The 14,993-nt window shown below is 50.0% G+C and overlaps 3 protein-coding genes across 3 annotated transcripts; 1 reads left to right on the top strand and 2 right to left on the bottom strand.

The window, feature by feature from the left end:
• Window positions 1-96: 96 nt before the first annotated feature.
• On the top strand, window positions 97-2,123 carry P170DRAFT_415726 (uncharacterized protein; the record flags this gene model as incomplete). Its single annotated transcript, XM_024847077.1, has 3 exons — window positions 97-752; window positions 906-1,107; window positions 1,166-2,123. 3 exons carry the CDS (start codon window positions 97-99, stop codon window positions 2,060-2,062), a joined length of 1,755 nt encoding a protein of 584 aa, XP_024700198.1. The 3' UTR covers window positions 2,063-2,123.
• Window positions 2,124-2,552: 429 nt separating this feature from the next.
• On the bottom strand, window positions 2,553-8,835 carry P170DRAFT_440102 (RNA helicase SLH1). The gene has a single exon (XM_024849993.1). It carries the CDS (start codon window positions 8,725-8,727, stop codon window positions 2,710-2,712), a length of 6,018 nt encoding a protein of 2,005 aa, XP_024700197.1. The 5' UTR covers window positions 8,728-8,835; the 3' UTR covers window positions 2,553-2,709.
• Window positions 8,836-12,452: 3,617 nt separating this feature from the next.
• On the bottom strand, window positions 12,453-14,037 carry P170DRAFT_440099 (DUF3431 domain-containing protein). Its single transcript, XM_024849992.1, has 3 exons — window positions 13,531-14,037; window positions 12,871-13,440; window positions 12,453-12,764 (listed from the first exon to the last, which is right to left on the bottom strand). Exons 1-3 carry the CDS (start codon window positions 13,857-13,859, stop codon window positions 12,707-12,709), a joined length of 957 nt encoding a protein of 318 aa, XP_024700196.1. The 5' UTR covers window positions 13,860-14,037; the 3' UTR covers window positions 12,453-12,706.
• Window positions 14,038-14,993: the final 956 nt, after the last annotated feature.

The following is a 14,993-nucleotide window of genomic DNA, read 5'->3' as shown; positions in this document are numbered from 1 at the left end:
TCTTTTTCTTTCTTTGTTCGAATTCTCCCATTTTTAATCTATTCGGATCGATACAGCCTGCCCTAGCATATATGCTAGCTTAGAGGATCTTGAGAAATGGCTAAAGGGATCTTGTCCACCAAATCACGCATACCGCAGTCCACAACGGCTATTTGCAGCCCTGTCTCTGAGCGTCCAGATGCGCAACCGCGAAATGACTTCCAAGATCTGAACAATGGAGCGACTAAAAACCGTCCACCAAATCAGGCCCACTGGGATTTCCAGCGCCCAAGGACTTCAGAAGGCCGCCAGCAAAACAAAAAGCCGCAACCCAACGGCTCTGGGTTCGATTTTCGCATTGCCGTGCCTCCTGCCGAGGCAGTTCCCTCCCCGGTGGAGTCTGAAAAAGGACATGGAGAAAACATGATCGGTATCGCTTTGGGTAGTCCTCGGATGGTGGAGACGCAAAATGTGATGTCACAAATGCAAGAAAAGGCTATCAACACTGTATCGGACACCAAGAAATCGCCACCAATTCAACGGAAGCCAAGTAAATGGAAGAAGATTGGCGGTCTATTCAAAGCGAAAAGCGCAATTACGTCCAGCACAAACCAGCCCTTCTATCAGGTCCGCTCCGACAACGAATGGCCGCTGCAGGGCTCGTCCCATTCGATTGACTACCAGGCTCAGCCGAAGTCCGAACCTCAGACTAAACCCATCTCAAACACCGAGGTTTGGCCATGTTTGGAGTCTGATACTCAGTCTAAGCCTCAGTCTGAGCCCAAAACAAAAGAAAAGAGTCCGCAGAAGACCAAAAGCAACCGGGATGGGCCTCGGGGCAGCCCCAAGGGCAATGCCAAGAACAGCTTCAAAACCAGCTCCAAGGATAGCCCCAAGGATAGCCCCAAGGAAAGCTCCATGGGCAGCCCCAAAAACAGCACTCCGAGCAGCGATCAAAATGCCGACCAGAAGAAACCCAACCTTGGACCGTTGTTGCAAGTCGATATCCCTGATGTCCAGATGGAACGATACAGCGTTATGTTTGGGGGCCTTCTAGGAAAGGACCAGCCCGCACCTTCGGATCGGCGGAGCAAGACAATGGAGGATATAGAGGCTCCAAAGGCCCAGGTAGTCCACTCATTCTTTCATTTCCAGTGGGATTCAAGATCATTAATTTATTGAATAGGACCCACCGGCTTCCCCAGAATTTCCCCCGCCTCCGCGACGAGCAACGTCACCAACCCGCTCGAAATCTCCATCCCCAAGTTTCACATTGTTTCCGTCTAGCAAGGTCAGCAAAGCCTCCAAGATTCTGGGCTCTCAGAATCTACCCCGAGGCCCCAGCCCTCTACACAGGAGCCAGACTTCCATGGCCGAAACTCGTCGCGGTAGCGCGGCAACGGAGAAGGATCACGTCCTGCTCATGGTACACAGCCCTCCAGCCAAGTCCTCGTCACATGGCCCACAAGACTCAGTGTCGTCTTTCTTATCTTCTACGTCTATCGGTTCGGATGATGAAACATTCATGCTGCAAAGGCTCAAGTCAATCAGAAGCTACGTGGATCCAAAGGGGGAGCCGGAATGGGAGATCCTCAACAAGAAATCGCCAACCAACGAGTCGAAGCCGAAACTAGCCCAGGCGCTTACCATCAACACCCAAGAGTTGCCGCCACCTGAGCCAGCCGACAATGATTCGGCATCATCATCACCGATCCTGACGCCTCTCAATGCCGCCCGCGACCCAGGCTGCCGGATTATCTCACCATCCGGAAGCAAGCCAGCATTCTCACCGGCCGAATCCGCTCGCATGCCGCTTGGCGATGACAACAAGGACCTCCACGCTACCGAAACGTTTGATGCGGAACCAATGGACACTATTCCTACTGTCGAGGTCTCCATCGCAAGATCTGTGTCCGTGTCCCGGGGCAAGAAACAGACGATCGTGCCGATCAAACCTCGGGCAGATCGGCTGACTCCTGATGAGCGGTTGATGGTTAGGAGAGCTAGAACTCCCCAAGTCACCGACGCTCATTACGGACATCGTCACGGCAATTCACAAGACGTGAGAATTGAGAGTGTATGAGCCCCGTGAAGCGGCTCCAGCTTTCTGCTCTTGATATATTTTCTCTCATCTTTCCTTTTTGACAGTTTTTTTTTTTTTTCTTTTTTTTTTTTTTTTTTTCTCTTTCCCTCCATTCCCAAATTGTTCTGCAAGGCGCTGGAAGTGGCCGATTCTTTTTATTCCCTTTTATTTTGACGGATTAACTGCCAATTCGTTCGTCGTTGACGACGCTTCTGATTCTTCTTTTTCTCGCGCATTTTCAGGTTTTTTGCGTGCGCCTTATTTTCTTCTTTCTTGCTTGATGATTTCCCCATACTTTATTCATTCTGGCGGTGTCTGGTGTGAAACCATGCTCTTATTCGATTTTGCTTTGTCTTGTTTTTTATTGCACTTGGTTGGGTTGTTGGATAGAGGTCAGGTGGATGGAGCTGTAGATAGATTGTTGGGTAGGTGATGATTTACTAGTTATCAGTGTATAAATCTATGAAAGATATATCGTATAACTATCTATGTATCAATTATCTCGCTGTCTTTCGTAGCTCTTTTAATATTGACATTCCAACCAAATATTATTTACCAGTATCAACAAAAGGCTCTATGGTGAATGCATGATCCTCTAGAACGCGAGAGAGGGGACAACCAAGCCCCAGAAGCTCAGCTCAACCAAATCACTCTTTCGCCGGATAATTCGCCGACTCCTCCACAACCTGCTGCTTCTGCTTCCCAGCCCCCAAGTCGACATTCACATTGAGCAAGTCCCACTCCATGCCCGGGTACGAATCACTAATGACCTTGATATTGACACGAAGCTCCGACGTCTCGGCAAGCACCAGGCCTGGGAACTTGACCGACGAGCGGACCGTCAAGGGGCCCTTTGCGTGAGGTTTCTTGTTCTCGCTGGGGTTCCTGCTCGAGCCGGCGCTCCCCGCGATGCTGCGCTGTTTATTGAACGACGGCCACGAGATGCGCTTCAGCGCGAGGAGATCGCCGTCCTGGCCGTCTGGGGTGGCGGTGCAGACGATCAGGAAGAAGCCCTCTGTTTGGGGTTTGGGGAAGCGAGGGGCGTAGATTTGGTGGTCGGGTTTTGTGGGCGGGTTGCGGCGGGTGATGGAGACGGTGATGCCGGTGGGGGAGACGGTAGGGACGGAGATGGAGAGGTGAGGGAGGAAAGAGGCGGCCTTGGTGAATTGGGCGGCGGTGGAGGAGGGGAGGTGGAGTTTGCGGGCGAGGGAGGAGATGGATGCCGGGGGTTGGGAAGAGAGCGCGGCGAGGGAGTCAGGGAGGGCACGCGGCTTCTCGCCGAGCTCGATGCCAGGGAGGATGGAGAAGGAGAGGTCTTCGGGCCATCGGGCGGATTTGATGCATTGGAGGAGGGACATGAGGAGGTGGCAGGCTCGGAAGTAGCCCATCTCGGCCATGACGTCGATGGAGGCTTGCAGGATACGGATTCCCTGGTCCAGGACGGAGGTTTGATCACCGACGTAATCGGAGATGGGGAGGTCGATTCGCGACATGTAGGCTTGGAGAAGGAGGAAGGCCTTCACGTGGGGATCCCAGAGGGGAAGGTCGCCCATGGATTCGACGGATAGGGGCAGGTTGCGGGCGAGTTCGGCGTTAATGAGGTCTTCGTTGTGTCGGACGGGCAGCTCGTCGAATTCAGTCGCAGAGCACATCCAGCTCAGCACGTCTTGGAACGAAGGGTTGGACTTCGCATGCGTCATCAGGAAACGGATTGTCTTGTGCGAGAGGTAGTAGTAACTCATGATCTTGCCGAACGGAGTAGGGTCGACATCGCCCGTTGCAGAATCAAAGATGACACACGACGATTCAGCCAGTTCACCGAGCGACTTGTCGACCAGCTCGATCATGAAGTCTTGAGCAATGGTTTGGGCGGCAATGGTGTTGTGCTCTTCAGCTGAAATCTCGAGACCGTAGTAAGACGGATTCTTGTGCAGTCTTCGGAAGAAGAATGTCCATGTCAAATAGTCCAAGGCGTCCTGCTTAGTTGCGATGGTACCAGCCGAAACTTCGGCGCCCAAATGGTTATCCAGAACCTTGTGCAGGGTAGACTCAACCGGAAATCCAGTATGCAAGAAGTGCTTGTAGAACGCCTTCTTCGAGTCTTGAGTAAAGATACGTGCAATACCAGACGAGTCGAACTGTGGACGTCCTGCACGACCCAACATCTGCAGGACATCGGTCAGGTCCATGTCCCGATAGCCTTCTATTTTAGCATCAAAGAATTGCGTTCCTTTGACCACAACAAGATGTGCCGGAAGGTTAACACCCCAGGCAAGGGTACTTGTCGCGACAAGGATCTGGATCTTGTTGTTTGCAAACAGTTCTTCGGACAGCTGTCGGTCAGATTCAACCAAACCAGCGTGATGCAACCCAATACCGAAACTGAGCGCTTCTCTCAAGGCTTCATCCTTGACTCGTGCAAGGTTCAATTGCAGGTCGTCCTCAGACATGCGAACAAACCGACGAGGGTTATCCTCCATACCGCAATAATTGATCAAATCCTTGGCGGTCAAACGGGTCTGTCTACGAGAAGCGACAAAAACAATCACTGGCTTCTCGGGGGAGTGATTCTTGATAGCAAGGAATGTTGGTCGGTTCATCGACTGCATGAGAGGGCAAAAGCCCCGTTGCTCAGGGAATCCATCGATGTAGATTTCCAGAGGCACAGGACGAACAGAGTGCCGGAAATTGTACAACCCTTCCTTGACTCCAAGCCAATTGGCGAGATCGGAGGCATTCGCGCAAGCCGTAGACATGCCCATCAGTCGTACAGAACCCTTTGACTGCGAGGCTATGTAATTCATTCGGGAAACAATGATTTCGAGAATGGGACCTCGATCACCTCCCAACAAATGGATCTCATCAATAATGACCAGGCTAACCTTCCGCACGTAGTCTCTGGTTTGCCAGCTACGAGAAATACCATCCCATTTTTCGGGCGTTGTGATGATAATATCAGCGTCCCGGATGGTCCTGGTGTCAGGGGTGTTATCACCAGTCAACTCAACCAATTTGAGACCCATCGCTGCGGTCAAGCGTTTCTTCCAATCCTGGACACGCTCGCGAACGAGAGCTTTCATGGGTGCGATGTACACAACCTTGGATCCTGGCTTTTCTCTGAAAGCCCACCACATGGCCAACTCTGCAGCCACTGTCTTTCCACTTCCTGTCGGAGAACCCAACAAGACATTCGCTGGGGTGTGATAGAGCATGTGGAAGATCTGAGTCTGCATCGGGTTGAAGAACTGGAACCGTTGTCCATACAACTCTTCCAGAATTGGGTTCTTAAGAGCCGACACTGGAAGCGGCTGCAGGTTGAGGAGATCTGTGTATACGCTCTCTGTGTCAGGACGGATCAGGTGCTGGAACGACACAGGAGTCACACTCTCCGCTCCTAGCCATCGATCAGAAATCGCACGAACGTATATCTGGCTTGGCAATGGATCCGAGAGAGGGATAGTGAAGTTCAGCTCATGATCGTCATGGAGTTTCTTCCGGCTCAGAATGAAGTACTCATGGTGGTAGATTTCAGATGTCTCCGAATTCTCAACCCAGATCCAGTAAGATTCCGAAGCGCCATGGTGCCTATCATTCCAGACGAAATCGGGGTAAATGCAAAGCCGGATGCGCAAAACATCACGATTCAATGGTGAGATCTCAGCTTCCACACTGAGGGTGGGAAAGTTGTCGATCAATTTCGTCAACGTCTTTCCCATGCGGTGATTGTGGACTAGCTGTCCGATTTCAGCGGTCTCCATATCTCTCATGGCCTCGATAGAAGAAGAAGGCAGCTTCTCATCCAGATTCTTCAAGACAGGTTGAGGCAAATCAAACTGGTGGAAAGGGTGGTCGAAAGGCCAGATCTGCTTCTCAATAGACTTGCACATTGACAAGAGTACCTCGCACTGGTATCCCCAGCGCCGATTCAAAGCAATCATAAATAGTGCACGGCAGATACGAGCCGCGTTTTGGGCCACATATCCTGAATCTGAAACAAGAGCAAAGTCCTCAATCTTGGCACGCGAGATGTACGACTGAAGTAGAATGTTGGTCTTTGCGTGGGGTGAGTCGTTTCCTCCCTCTACTTCTGTCTGGATTTCTTCATCGCGAAGCCTGTTAAGCTCCTTCGATTCGCTCTCTCGTGCTTGGATGTTGTCGAACTCGCCGCTCATACTGATCATCTTCAACACGTCCGCGTCACCGGCTCGAGGACGCATCATCTCATTGAAAATTTCAACGCTAGTTTGCAGTACATAGTACTGACTTGCAATACGGCCAACATCTTTCGCGCGAAGTTCTTCCGTCTTCTCGTTGTAGATAATCATTTGACTTTTTTGCAGAACCAGAGCAGCCTGGATGATAAGCTGGCGGCGTCGCTGGACGAGCATGGGATCATCTCTAATCTCGGCGAATTCAATTCCATAATTGCGCGGTTCGCGTTTCATGCGCACGAAAAGATAAGAATATCCCAGCCATTGCACTGCCTCTGGCACCGAAGTGACAGTTCCTAGAGAAATTTCCGCGTTGAGATTATCGACAAGTCGACTAGAAAACCGAGATTCGATCGGTTGCTGAGAAGTCACTGCCGAAAGATAGTGAGAAAGCTTATCGTGTGTTGTGCAAATAAAGCCGATACCCGTGTCCTGGAACTGTGGACGACCGGCACGACCGAAGATTTGCAGCACGTCCAGGATACCGAGGTCGACAAATTTACCCTCCTGGGGGTTATACAGCTGGGTTCCCTTGATGACAACGGCCGCGGCAGGGAGGTTAACACCCCAGGCAAGCGTGGCCGTACAGCATAGTACCTTGATTAAACCTTCAGAGAACATGCGCTCCATCAGATTACGGTCACTTCGGCTCATTCCTGCATGATGTGTGCCAAAGCCACTGGCGAATAAATCTCTCAACTCTCGAGCACGAGCATGTTTCATGTCTTTTAGAGCGTTCGAGTAGTCTTCGTGGTCTTGACAGCTGAAGAGGTTCTCACACCCATCCTCCGCAGCCATTTGCTTGAGCATCCGTGCTGTCATGACAGTATCTTTCCGCGAATGTACAAAGACCATGACCTGATGCCCCTCCTCAAGCATATCACGCACCTTCTCATAAGATACAATGTCAAGGTTCTCGCGAGACTGCTTGGAGTTCGGCTTGCCCTTGACACCAATAAAGTGTTGTTCAAGAGGAACCGGTCGAAAAGAACCGTCAAAGTAGAACAACCCAGCCATCTTGTTGACCCTAAGGAAGTCGGCAACATCGACATAGTTCGGCAGTGTAGCAGACAGCCCCACTATGCGAATAAGAGACTGGGTGCTCTCAACCTGACGCTGAGTCCGGGCCACGAGAGATTCGATAACGGCACCACGCTCATCATGAAGCATGTGAACTTCATCGATAATCAACAAGCGCACCTTCTGGACAAGTTCAGTGTCTCCAGTGCTCTTCCGCGTCACCACGTCCCATTTTTCAGGGGTAGTGACAATGATCTGGGTTTCCACAATCTCCCGTTTGGTCAGTTGCATATCGCCAGTCAACTCGCGAACCTGAATTCCGAGCCACGCGAGTCGTTTTCCAAGTTTCTCAGTGACTTCAGCAGCCAGGGCCTTCATGGGTGCAACGTAAACAATTTTAAAATCGTCCACTTGAACCGCAAACTCGGTCGCTTCCGGTTGCTCCAGCGGGTTTGGAATCGTATTTTTCCCGACGGCGTTCAGAATCGTCAGCATGGCAGCATCGGTTTTACCAGCACCAGTCGGAGCACAGATCAACATGTTCTCGTTCGTCTTGTAAGCGACTTCGTACAGCAGACTTTGCATGCGATTCAGAGTCTTGTAGCCCTTGAATGTTCCCTGGCACAGTCCGTCCAGAGAAGCAATCTCGACCAGTTTCTGATTAGCTGCCAGCGAACCAACCTTTGACGCTGGGATCTCGCATTCAGTGTACCGTTGTTCCTCCACCTGCTTACTGCCCAGCGGCAAACCATATTTCTTCCCTCCCAGCGCAAGAGTATTTCTCGTGTCATGGGTCTTGAAAACATGGGGGTACTGCGGTTCACTTCTCGACTGCGCCGGCAACAATGGGGCATGTTTATGGTCAAAGTCCTGTTGCCACAACGCCTGCTCCCGCTCCGCTTTTGTCTGCAATTTCCCGGACATCAGACCATCGGTTTGGGCCTCGACGCCATTCCGCATGCTCGACAGAATATCCGCCCGGTGCGCAATCAGCTCGATCACAAATTCCAAGTCGTCGAATCCCACGATCTCGGCGAGGGACATTTGGAGCTCGTCGTCGCCGCTGTCAGCAGCCAGCGCTGCGGTGATTTGCTGCACCAGCTCCATCACATCCAACCCGGGCTTTTGAATAGCGAGACCCTGGCATTTCTGTTCCAGCCAGATTTGGTCGTAGGATAGGCCATCTGAGGACAAGGCAAACCCGTCGATCTCATCGGAGCCGGCACTCGATTCATCGTCGGAACTGATGACATCCCAGATATCATCGACTGTCCCGGGCGAGGAATACTCGTCATCCAGGTCCAATTCTAAGTCGCTGCCGTAGCCGAGCTGGTCATTCGCGGGGTCCTTCGGGAGGTTCAGATCGGCAATGGCCTGGCGCATGGCCGCCAGTTGAGTCAGCCATTTCGACTCGACGGATCCAGGAGTTTCCATCTTCCCTGGATATTCGGTCGTTTTCCGTCAAGATAAATGAATGTTGCAGTTGCGTCAGGCCGAAGAAAGAGGCTTGAAATTGTCGATAAGTGTAAGACGGAAGTCGATACAGCGAAGAGCGGAGCTGGTTTATTTGAGTGGCAGAATAAACTACCGCCTCAGTGATATCTTACCGAAGGCGGTAAGCTTGAGGTCGCCGTGACTCATTTTGACTCACTTTGACTTTGCTTGAAAGAATTCTGGTAGGCTTACCCTGTCTACATTGTAATTAGCGTAATACTCTTTTCTGCGCAGAAGGGATATCATTTTACCGAACTTCTGTACTACAAAGGCGTACTGTAGTCCGGTGGGTGGTTGTTCCGCACCTTCGAGTTGACCGGCAGAATCGACTGGGGATCATCCTTACCGCCAACGCTAAGCTGACCGCTCACGCCCGACCGACTGCTTGAAACCTCGATCTCAAAGAAAGATAGCAACGACAACATGAGACATTTCAAACATCTCTCACAGTCGCAAAAAAGGCGATAATTTGAATTTGAAAACGATTTTATATACCCTACTCGGATGTGTCATTGATTCTTCATTTTTATACATTTCCGCTCTCCTTTGGTAGTAGTAAAAGCATACAAATATTTTCGCCTATACAATTTTTGTTATTTTCCATTCCAACCAGACCCAAATGGTCATGTGAAATTTGTGGTACTTTAGAGTTTTGGTCACAGGGTCACTAATCCATTTTAGGAAGGTAACCATGCCCCAGGCTCCCAGCATCATCAATGCTTCTTTCGCTATTCGGACCTAATAAACCGCGTTTACAGGGTTATCGTTCCTTTCTGGGCGTCTTCAAACTGATTTACTTGCCGAATTTGCAACTTTATTTCATTTGCTGAACTTGAAGGGGCTGCCGCATTATAAACACGGACTGAGTACCATTCGAATCTTGTGCCATTTCAGCAGCTAACCACCAATTTATGTTTACCTACGGAGTAGTGATGCCTTCGATAGCGTCATAACCTAACCATTGTCCTAGATCTCAATCACCGCATGCTTTTCTATGAGTGCAGCGACTACCAGAAAAACTTTTGTTCGACCATGCACTTCTCTTACATCAATCCCCCATCCCTGGCATTCTCATGAGGATAACACTCTTGTCATTAATCATCCCGATGAAATACAAACTCTATTATCCCAAGTTTGGAATAGGGCTGATGATCCTGTCGCTGATCAAACCGTACGGCGACGACACTGGCTTCTACGGGTAGGGCACAGATGGCGGCGATCTCGAAGTCGCACTGAAGGAATAGATGAAAGAGGGGCCACGCGATGGGTCCAGACCTTGTTGGCTTGTTGGGGGATGCTCATCTCCTACAGAGACGTTGTGTCCGGAGGATTCTGTGATCTATTGATCTAATACGAGAGATACATGATGTTGTAAATCTCAGCCTTGTGGACATCTCCGTAGTGGAACGTCAGAACGTGTGCCGAGTTGGATGCGGCACTTCGATATTGTTTCACGATAGGTATTTGCTCTTTGGGTTCTATCAATATGTACGGCAAATGACCGACTTGCTTTCTCCCGGAATTTAGCAATCTATTCGTTGAATAAGCATAACATCATATGCTAAATTTGATGTTGAAGCGAATGTCTTATCCTATGGTCCATATCGTCTTTATTTATCTTTTGTTTACCGCTATCCATGAGTGGGGATGGATTTATGGAGTAGGGTTGTTTGCACGGTTACATTACTAGCCGCAGAACTAGATGTTTTGTCTAAGACATGATTCTTATTATAACCAGCCAGTCTCGATAAGATGATTTTAGCGAATAACTGTACTTCATTAGCATATTAGTATACTTGCATCGTCAAGATAATGGCTGATAGATGTATTCAAAATTTACCAGGAAGTAAAGACACATATTATTATTACCCCTCTGGAACTGACGCGTATCAATAGAAACTGATTGATATCTAGAAAACCCCATATCTCTCCTCTTTAATCACATCATATCAATCTAACTAAATTACCAACCCACTGTATAAATTGAAGCCAGCTCATCACTCATTTATCCCGAAATCGCCATGACTCAGATTTTAATTATAGCCCGGACTGCTTTCAGGCGTCGGTGGCGTCGCTAGCAGCAAGACATCAATCTCGGGTCCCGTTATTTCTTACACGCCACTCGATGGCAAATGACACGATGTACGGAGTATGGTGTGTTTTCTGACCAGAGCGACTAAGATAGGTTATCCAGTCCGAGTTTTCCAGACAGTCATATGGTGCATCTACTAAGACGGCATCTACGGCGCGAGTCATGTCTTGAATCTAACGGTCTAAACCCAGCCCATTGCCCGGAGGAGTAGAACACAGTAAGCACCAACGCCCGGCAGCCGAATCCTCCTTCACCAAACTCGAATAAAATAAAATACCAAGCCTCAAGTGCGATGCGCGGACCGCAATACAGCATACCCTGACCCACCAGAAACATAGTGCCATCCACTCATGACCCGAGGAGCGGAATTAGATTATCAGTCTAGCAGCTTACGGACTGCGGACTACGTTCCTGAGGCATCGGAATCGGATACTGCAGCTGGTAATCTGGAAATCTGGCCCCCTCGACGCATACAGGCAACAGCATTCCACCCTCACTCTCTGCATCGGCCAGCCAGTCAAGTAACCCACGAGCCTCACGAATGCCTACTAGTTGTTGTTTATCAGCATTAGATCAAATTAAATCTCACCCCCTAGACCCGCGATTTCTCCACTTGCTGCTCGCTGGATGAGGCCGGGAAAGCTTGGTATTTTTCTTTTCTTTTCTTCTTGTTTCTTTGCGCTCGGTTCTTTGTGTGGTTAGATAAAGCGTTCCGTTTTATCCTGATTGATACCGGGACGGAGTATGCCTGAGTGAAGCTTTCATTCCACATCTGTCACCTGCCTTGCACCATTTCCGGGACTCGTACGCAGTATACTCCGTAGGGCTATCCAAGACACCGGGCTTGGATGGTTCGATAAACAGCCCTACTAGGTATATTGTGTCGGCCATTATACTTTCTCGATAACTAGGTAAATGATATTGATTCGTATTTAACGCCGTTGTGGCAGCCATGTCCCGAACATTCTCAATAAAGATAAATAGTCAAGCGGTGGTTGGTTTCTAGAGCAGTAAAGACAACCGAAGTCAAGCTCAGGTGACCAGTCACGAGGACAGTCTGCGATAACCTACCGTGGCTTGTTCACTGCTGGGAAGCCGCATCCTGGACGACCCGTCTTATCCCTGGAGGTGCAGATACGGACTAGGCTGGATTGCAATATACTATTGTGTACTGCGTAGGTACGAGCGAGCCACTTATCGATGTATATGGCATGGGGTGTGGTGAATAGGTAGTAGTCGACTATGTTAGTGATATCTTGGATTTTCATTCAAATCCATCTGTGTTCGCCTATTCAACTATTGACATAGGATCCTGCCTACACTCGTTTCGCGAGAACAAAGAGAGACGTATACCCAATCAGCTTGTTGAGTGAAAGCTTGGCCAACACCCCCATGGTCGTACAACCAATCAACTAGCTCCCCAGGCGAAGAGCTAAAAGGTAGCTGTAGGTAGCTGGCAGTTATGCATACCGAAGTGCCAGGACAAAGCCGAGACAATGAACGAGACATGTCGTACAACGACCATGCCAGCCGGCCGTTCCCTTCCCTTCACGAGGTGGAATACGAGTTGAGATGCAGATGAATTGTATGAAATTCCGCGCTCCTAGCTTCATGAACTCCAATGCAATATATGAACAATATTGGTGACCAGTGGTGATGGATAATTTCTAAACATGGAAAAGAAAAAAAGAAATCGAGTCCCGAGCCATATACAGCAAACACCTTTTGAACATGGTAGAAAATACGACGACCGGACGGTTCGTCCAAGGTGCAATATATGAAGACAAGAAGGAAAAAAGAAAACAAGAGGGTATTATGTACAAAGAATTACCAGAAGTAAGGGTTTCCGTAAACATCCTGGTAACACTGGAAAGCGTCGGGACAACTGCAAGTGAGACAAACAGTTAGCGACGGACGATCACGGAGTCGAAGATCACGATCATCATGATGCGGATCTGCAAGGCTGAACTGGAGACATCAGAAAAACTTACTAGACCGGATCCTGTCCGAAAATAATATGCCACGTATACTCCATCACGCGTGAGGTCACGTCGTCTTCCAATTCATTGTTCAGCACCCAGGCGTAGAACCATTCGTAATCCGTGAGCGGACGCTTGAGGACCTGGTCGCGCGAGACGGCGAATTGCGAGCAGCAGGGCACACCGACGACCTCGGGCACGTCGGTGTTGTTGAACAGCTCCTGCCAGGCCTGCGCGTAAACCTTCTCGGTGGATTTCCCGGGGCGGTGAGAGTCCCCGCGCGGCCTGATTTCGTCCGGACAACCCGGGGTTTCCTGGCAGCGAAGATTGGCGTATCCGTTCCGTTGAATAAAATCGGTCTGCAGGGCACGGATCGCCTGCACGTTGCTGTAGTCCATCGTATCCGTGTGCCAGGCGCCCGGCCAGCCGTCCTTGTGGCTGTGAAGGAAGACGATGGTCGCCGGGAGGTCGTTGTAGTGGTCCACGATGTATTCGAGATAAGCGAGACTTTCGCGACCCTTGTTCTTGGGGGTGTGACGAGCGGCGTTGGGATCGTCGACGGTGTAGATGAAATTTCGCCATCTGCAGTAGGGGGTGAAAAAAAAAAAACCCACGGTTAGTCCGCTGCACATCTCGCCAGCTGGCTTTTCTGGAAGATAGGATAAAACTCACTCGGCGAGCTCATTGCTGACCCATGATGTATCCTCCGCGGCCAACTTGGCCATCACAATTACTCGGTCATTAGGCACAATAATCGGTGTCGTTTCGTAGGTCGGCTGGGCGATCTTGACGGGCGGGTTCACTGCCGGGCCATTTGATCCCTGATTGGGAGCTTGCTGCTGCTGCTGCTCCTGCTGCTGAGAACCAGAGTTGCCGCCTAGGTTGAGCTGCCAAACAGACTGGGGCCGCGTATCATCCTGGAGGAAGTCGAGATGGCGCTTTATCAGGACGACGGCGAAGATAAAGAGTGCGGCCAGACCAACACGGTAAGATAGTCTCATCTCATAACATTTGTCGCGATGACCCGTTTAAGAAGAAGAAAAGGAAGGGAAGAGGAAAGGAGGAGAGGGAGGAGAGGGGAAGGTGAGAAAACGAAGGACAGGAAGATAAGAGGTGGAAGGTGTAAGGATAAGATGAAAAGTGTGGAAGCGAGCGGATAGGATGTTATTTTTCTTTTCTTTTTTTTTTTTAAATTAAGAAAAAAAAAAAAGAAAAAACCTTCCTACATGGAGGGAAGAAACAACTCCGAAAGGGAAAGATGGCCGTGCTCCGGATAATAATACGCAGGGATTTCTAGCGGTAATTAAGAGCTTATTATTAGATCCCTAATATAAAGCTAGACCGTTAAAAGGAGAGGGGGACCAGAAAAATCTAAGACACGATAAATGACGAGCGAAGGGACCAAACGAGACACGACGAAGGGGAAAAAAATTCAGAAAAAATCACCAACCACAGAAATGGACACGATGCGGCATGCAGAGGGAAAGAGTCTTATCGTCAGAGGGTCTGGTGCACGCGGATTGGTGGGATCGCGGAGAAGATCTGCAGGGGCGAGAGAATTGCCAGGCGGTCCTTTGGTTGAGTCGAGTCCAGTCGACTTAATTTACTTGGGGAGGAAGACCCTGGTCCTTGGCTTTCTGGCTGACTGGCTGTCACTATCAGACCTGAAACCTGCCGGGTGGAGGACTCGACCGGGTTCATATACGGAGGAGTAATTTCCATTCTTTCGCAGATTAACATTATGATTATTAACGACCACTCCATACTCGTCTATCAAACCCATCGACCCTCGCAATCTCGTCCAGAAAAGACCCTGAACACCCGCCTTAGTCATCCGATCTGCCCAACCCGACGGGCTCCGGTGTCACATCCTTCGCCCTGCCAGTGAAACGGTTCAAATCTGCCAGAGGATAAGTATCCATGAAGATCCCGTCTCCAATATGGTTACGATCCACATTGGCTGAGTCTATCTCAAACACTCCACCCATCCACTCCCGTCCTGACTGGGCCGCCGTCTTTGTCGGACTACACTTCCGTCCGCTCTGGTCGCACTCGGCGTGTCAGGAATCAGAAAATGCGGTTACTTCGTGACAGCCGAACCTGAAGATTCAGGGTCTCCGACAGGGATCCTTCGG

This window comes from Aspergillus steynii (assembly GCF_002849105.1).
Source record: "Aspergillus steynii IBT 23096 chromosome Unknown P170scaffold_8, whole genome shotgun sequence".
NCBI lineage: Eukaryota > Fungi > Ascomycota > Eurotiomycetes > Eurotiales > Aspergillaceae > Aspergillus > Aspergillus steynii.
The sequence above is the reverse complement of the archived record's forward strand: the minus strand, read 5'-3'. Positions and strand labels throughout refer to the sequence as shown.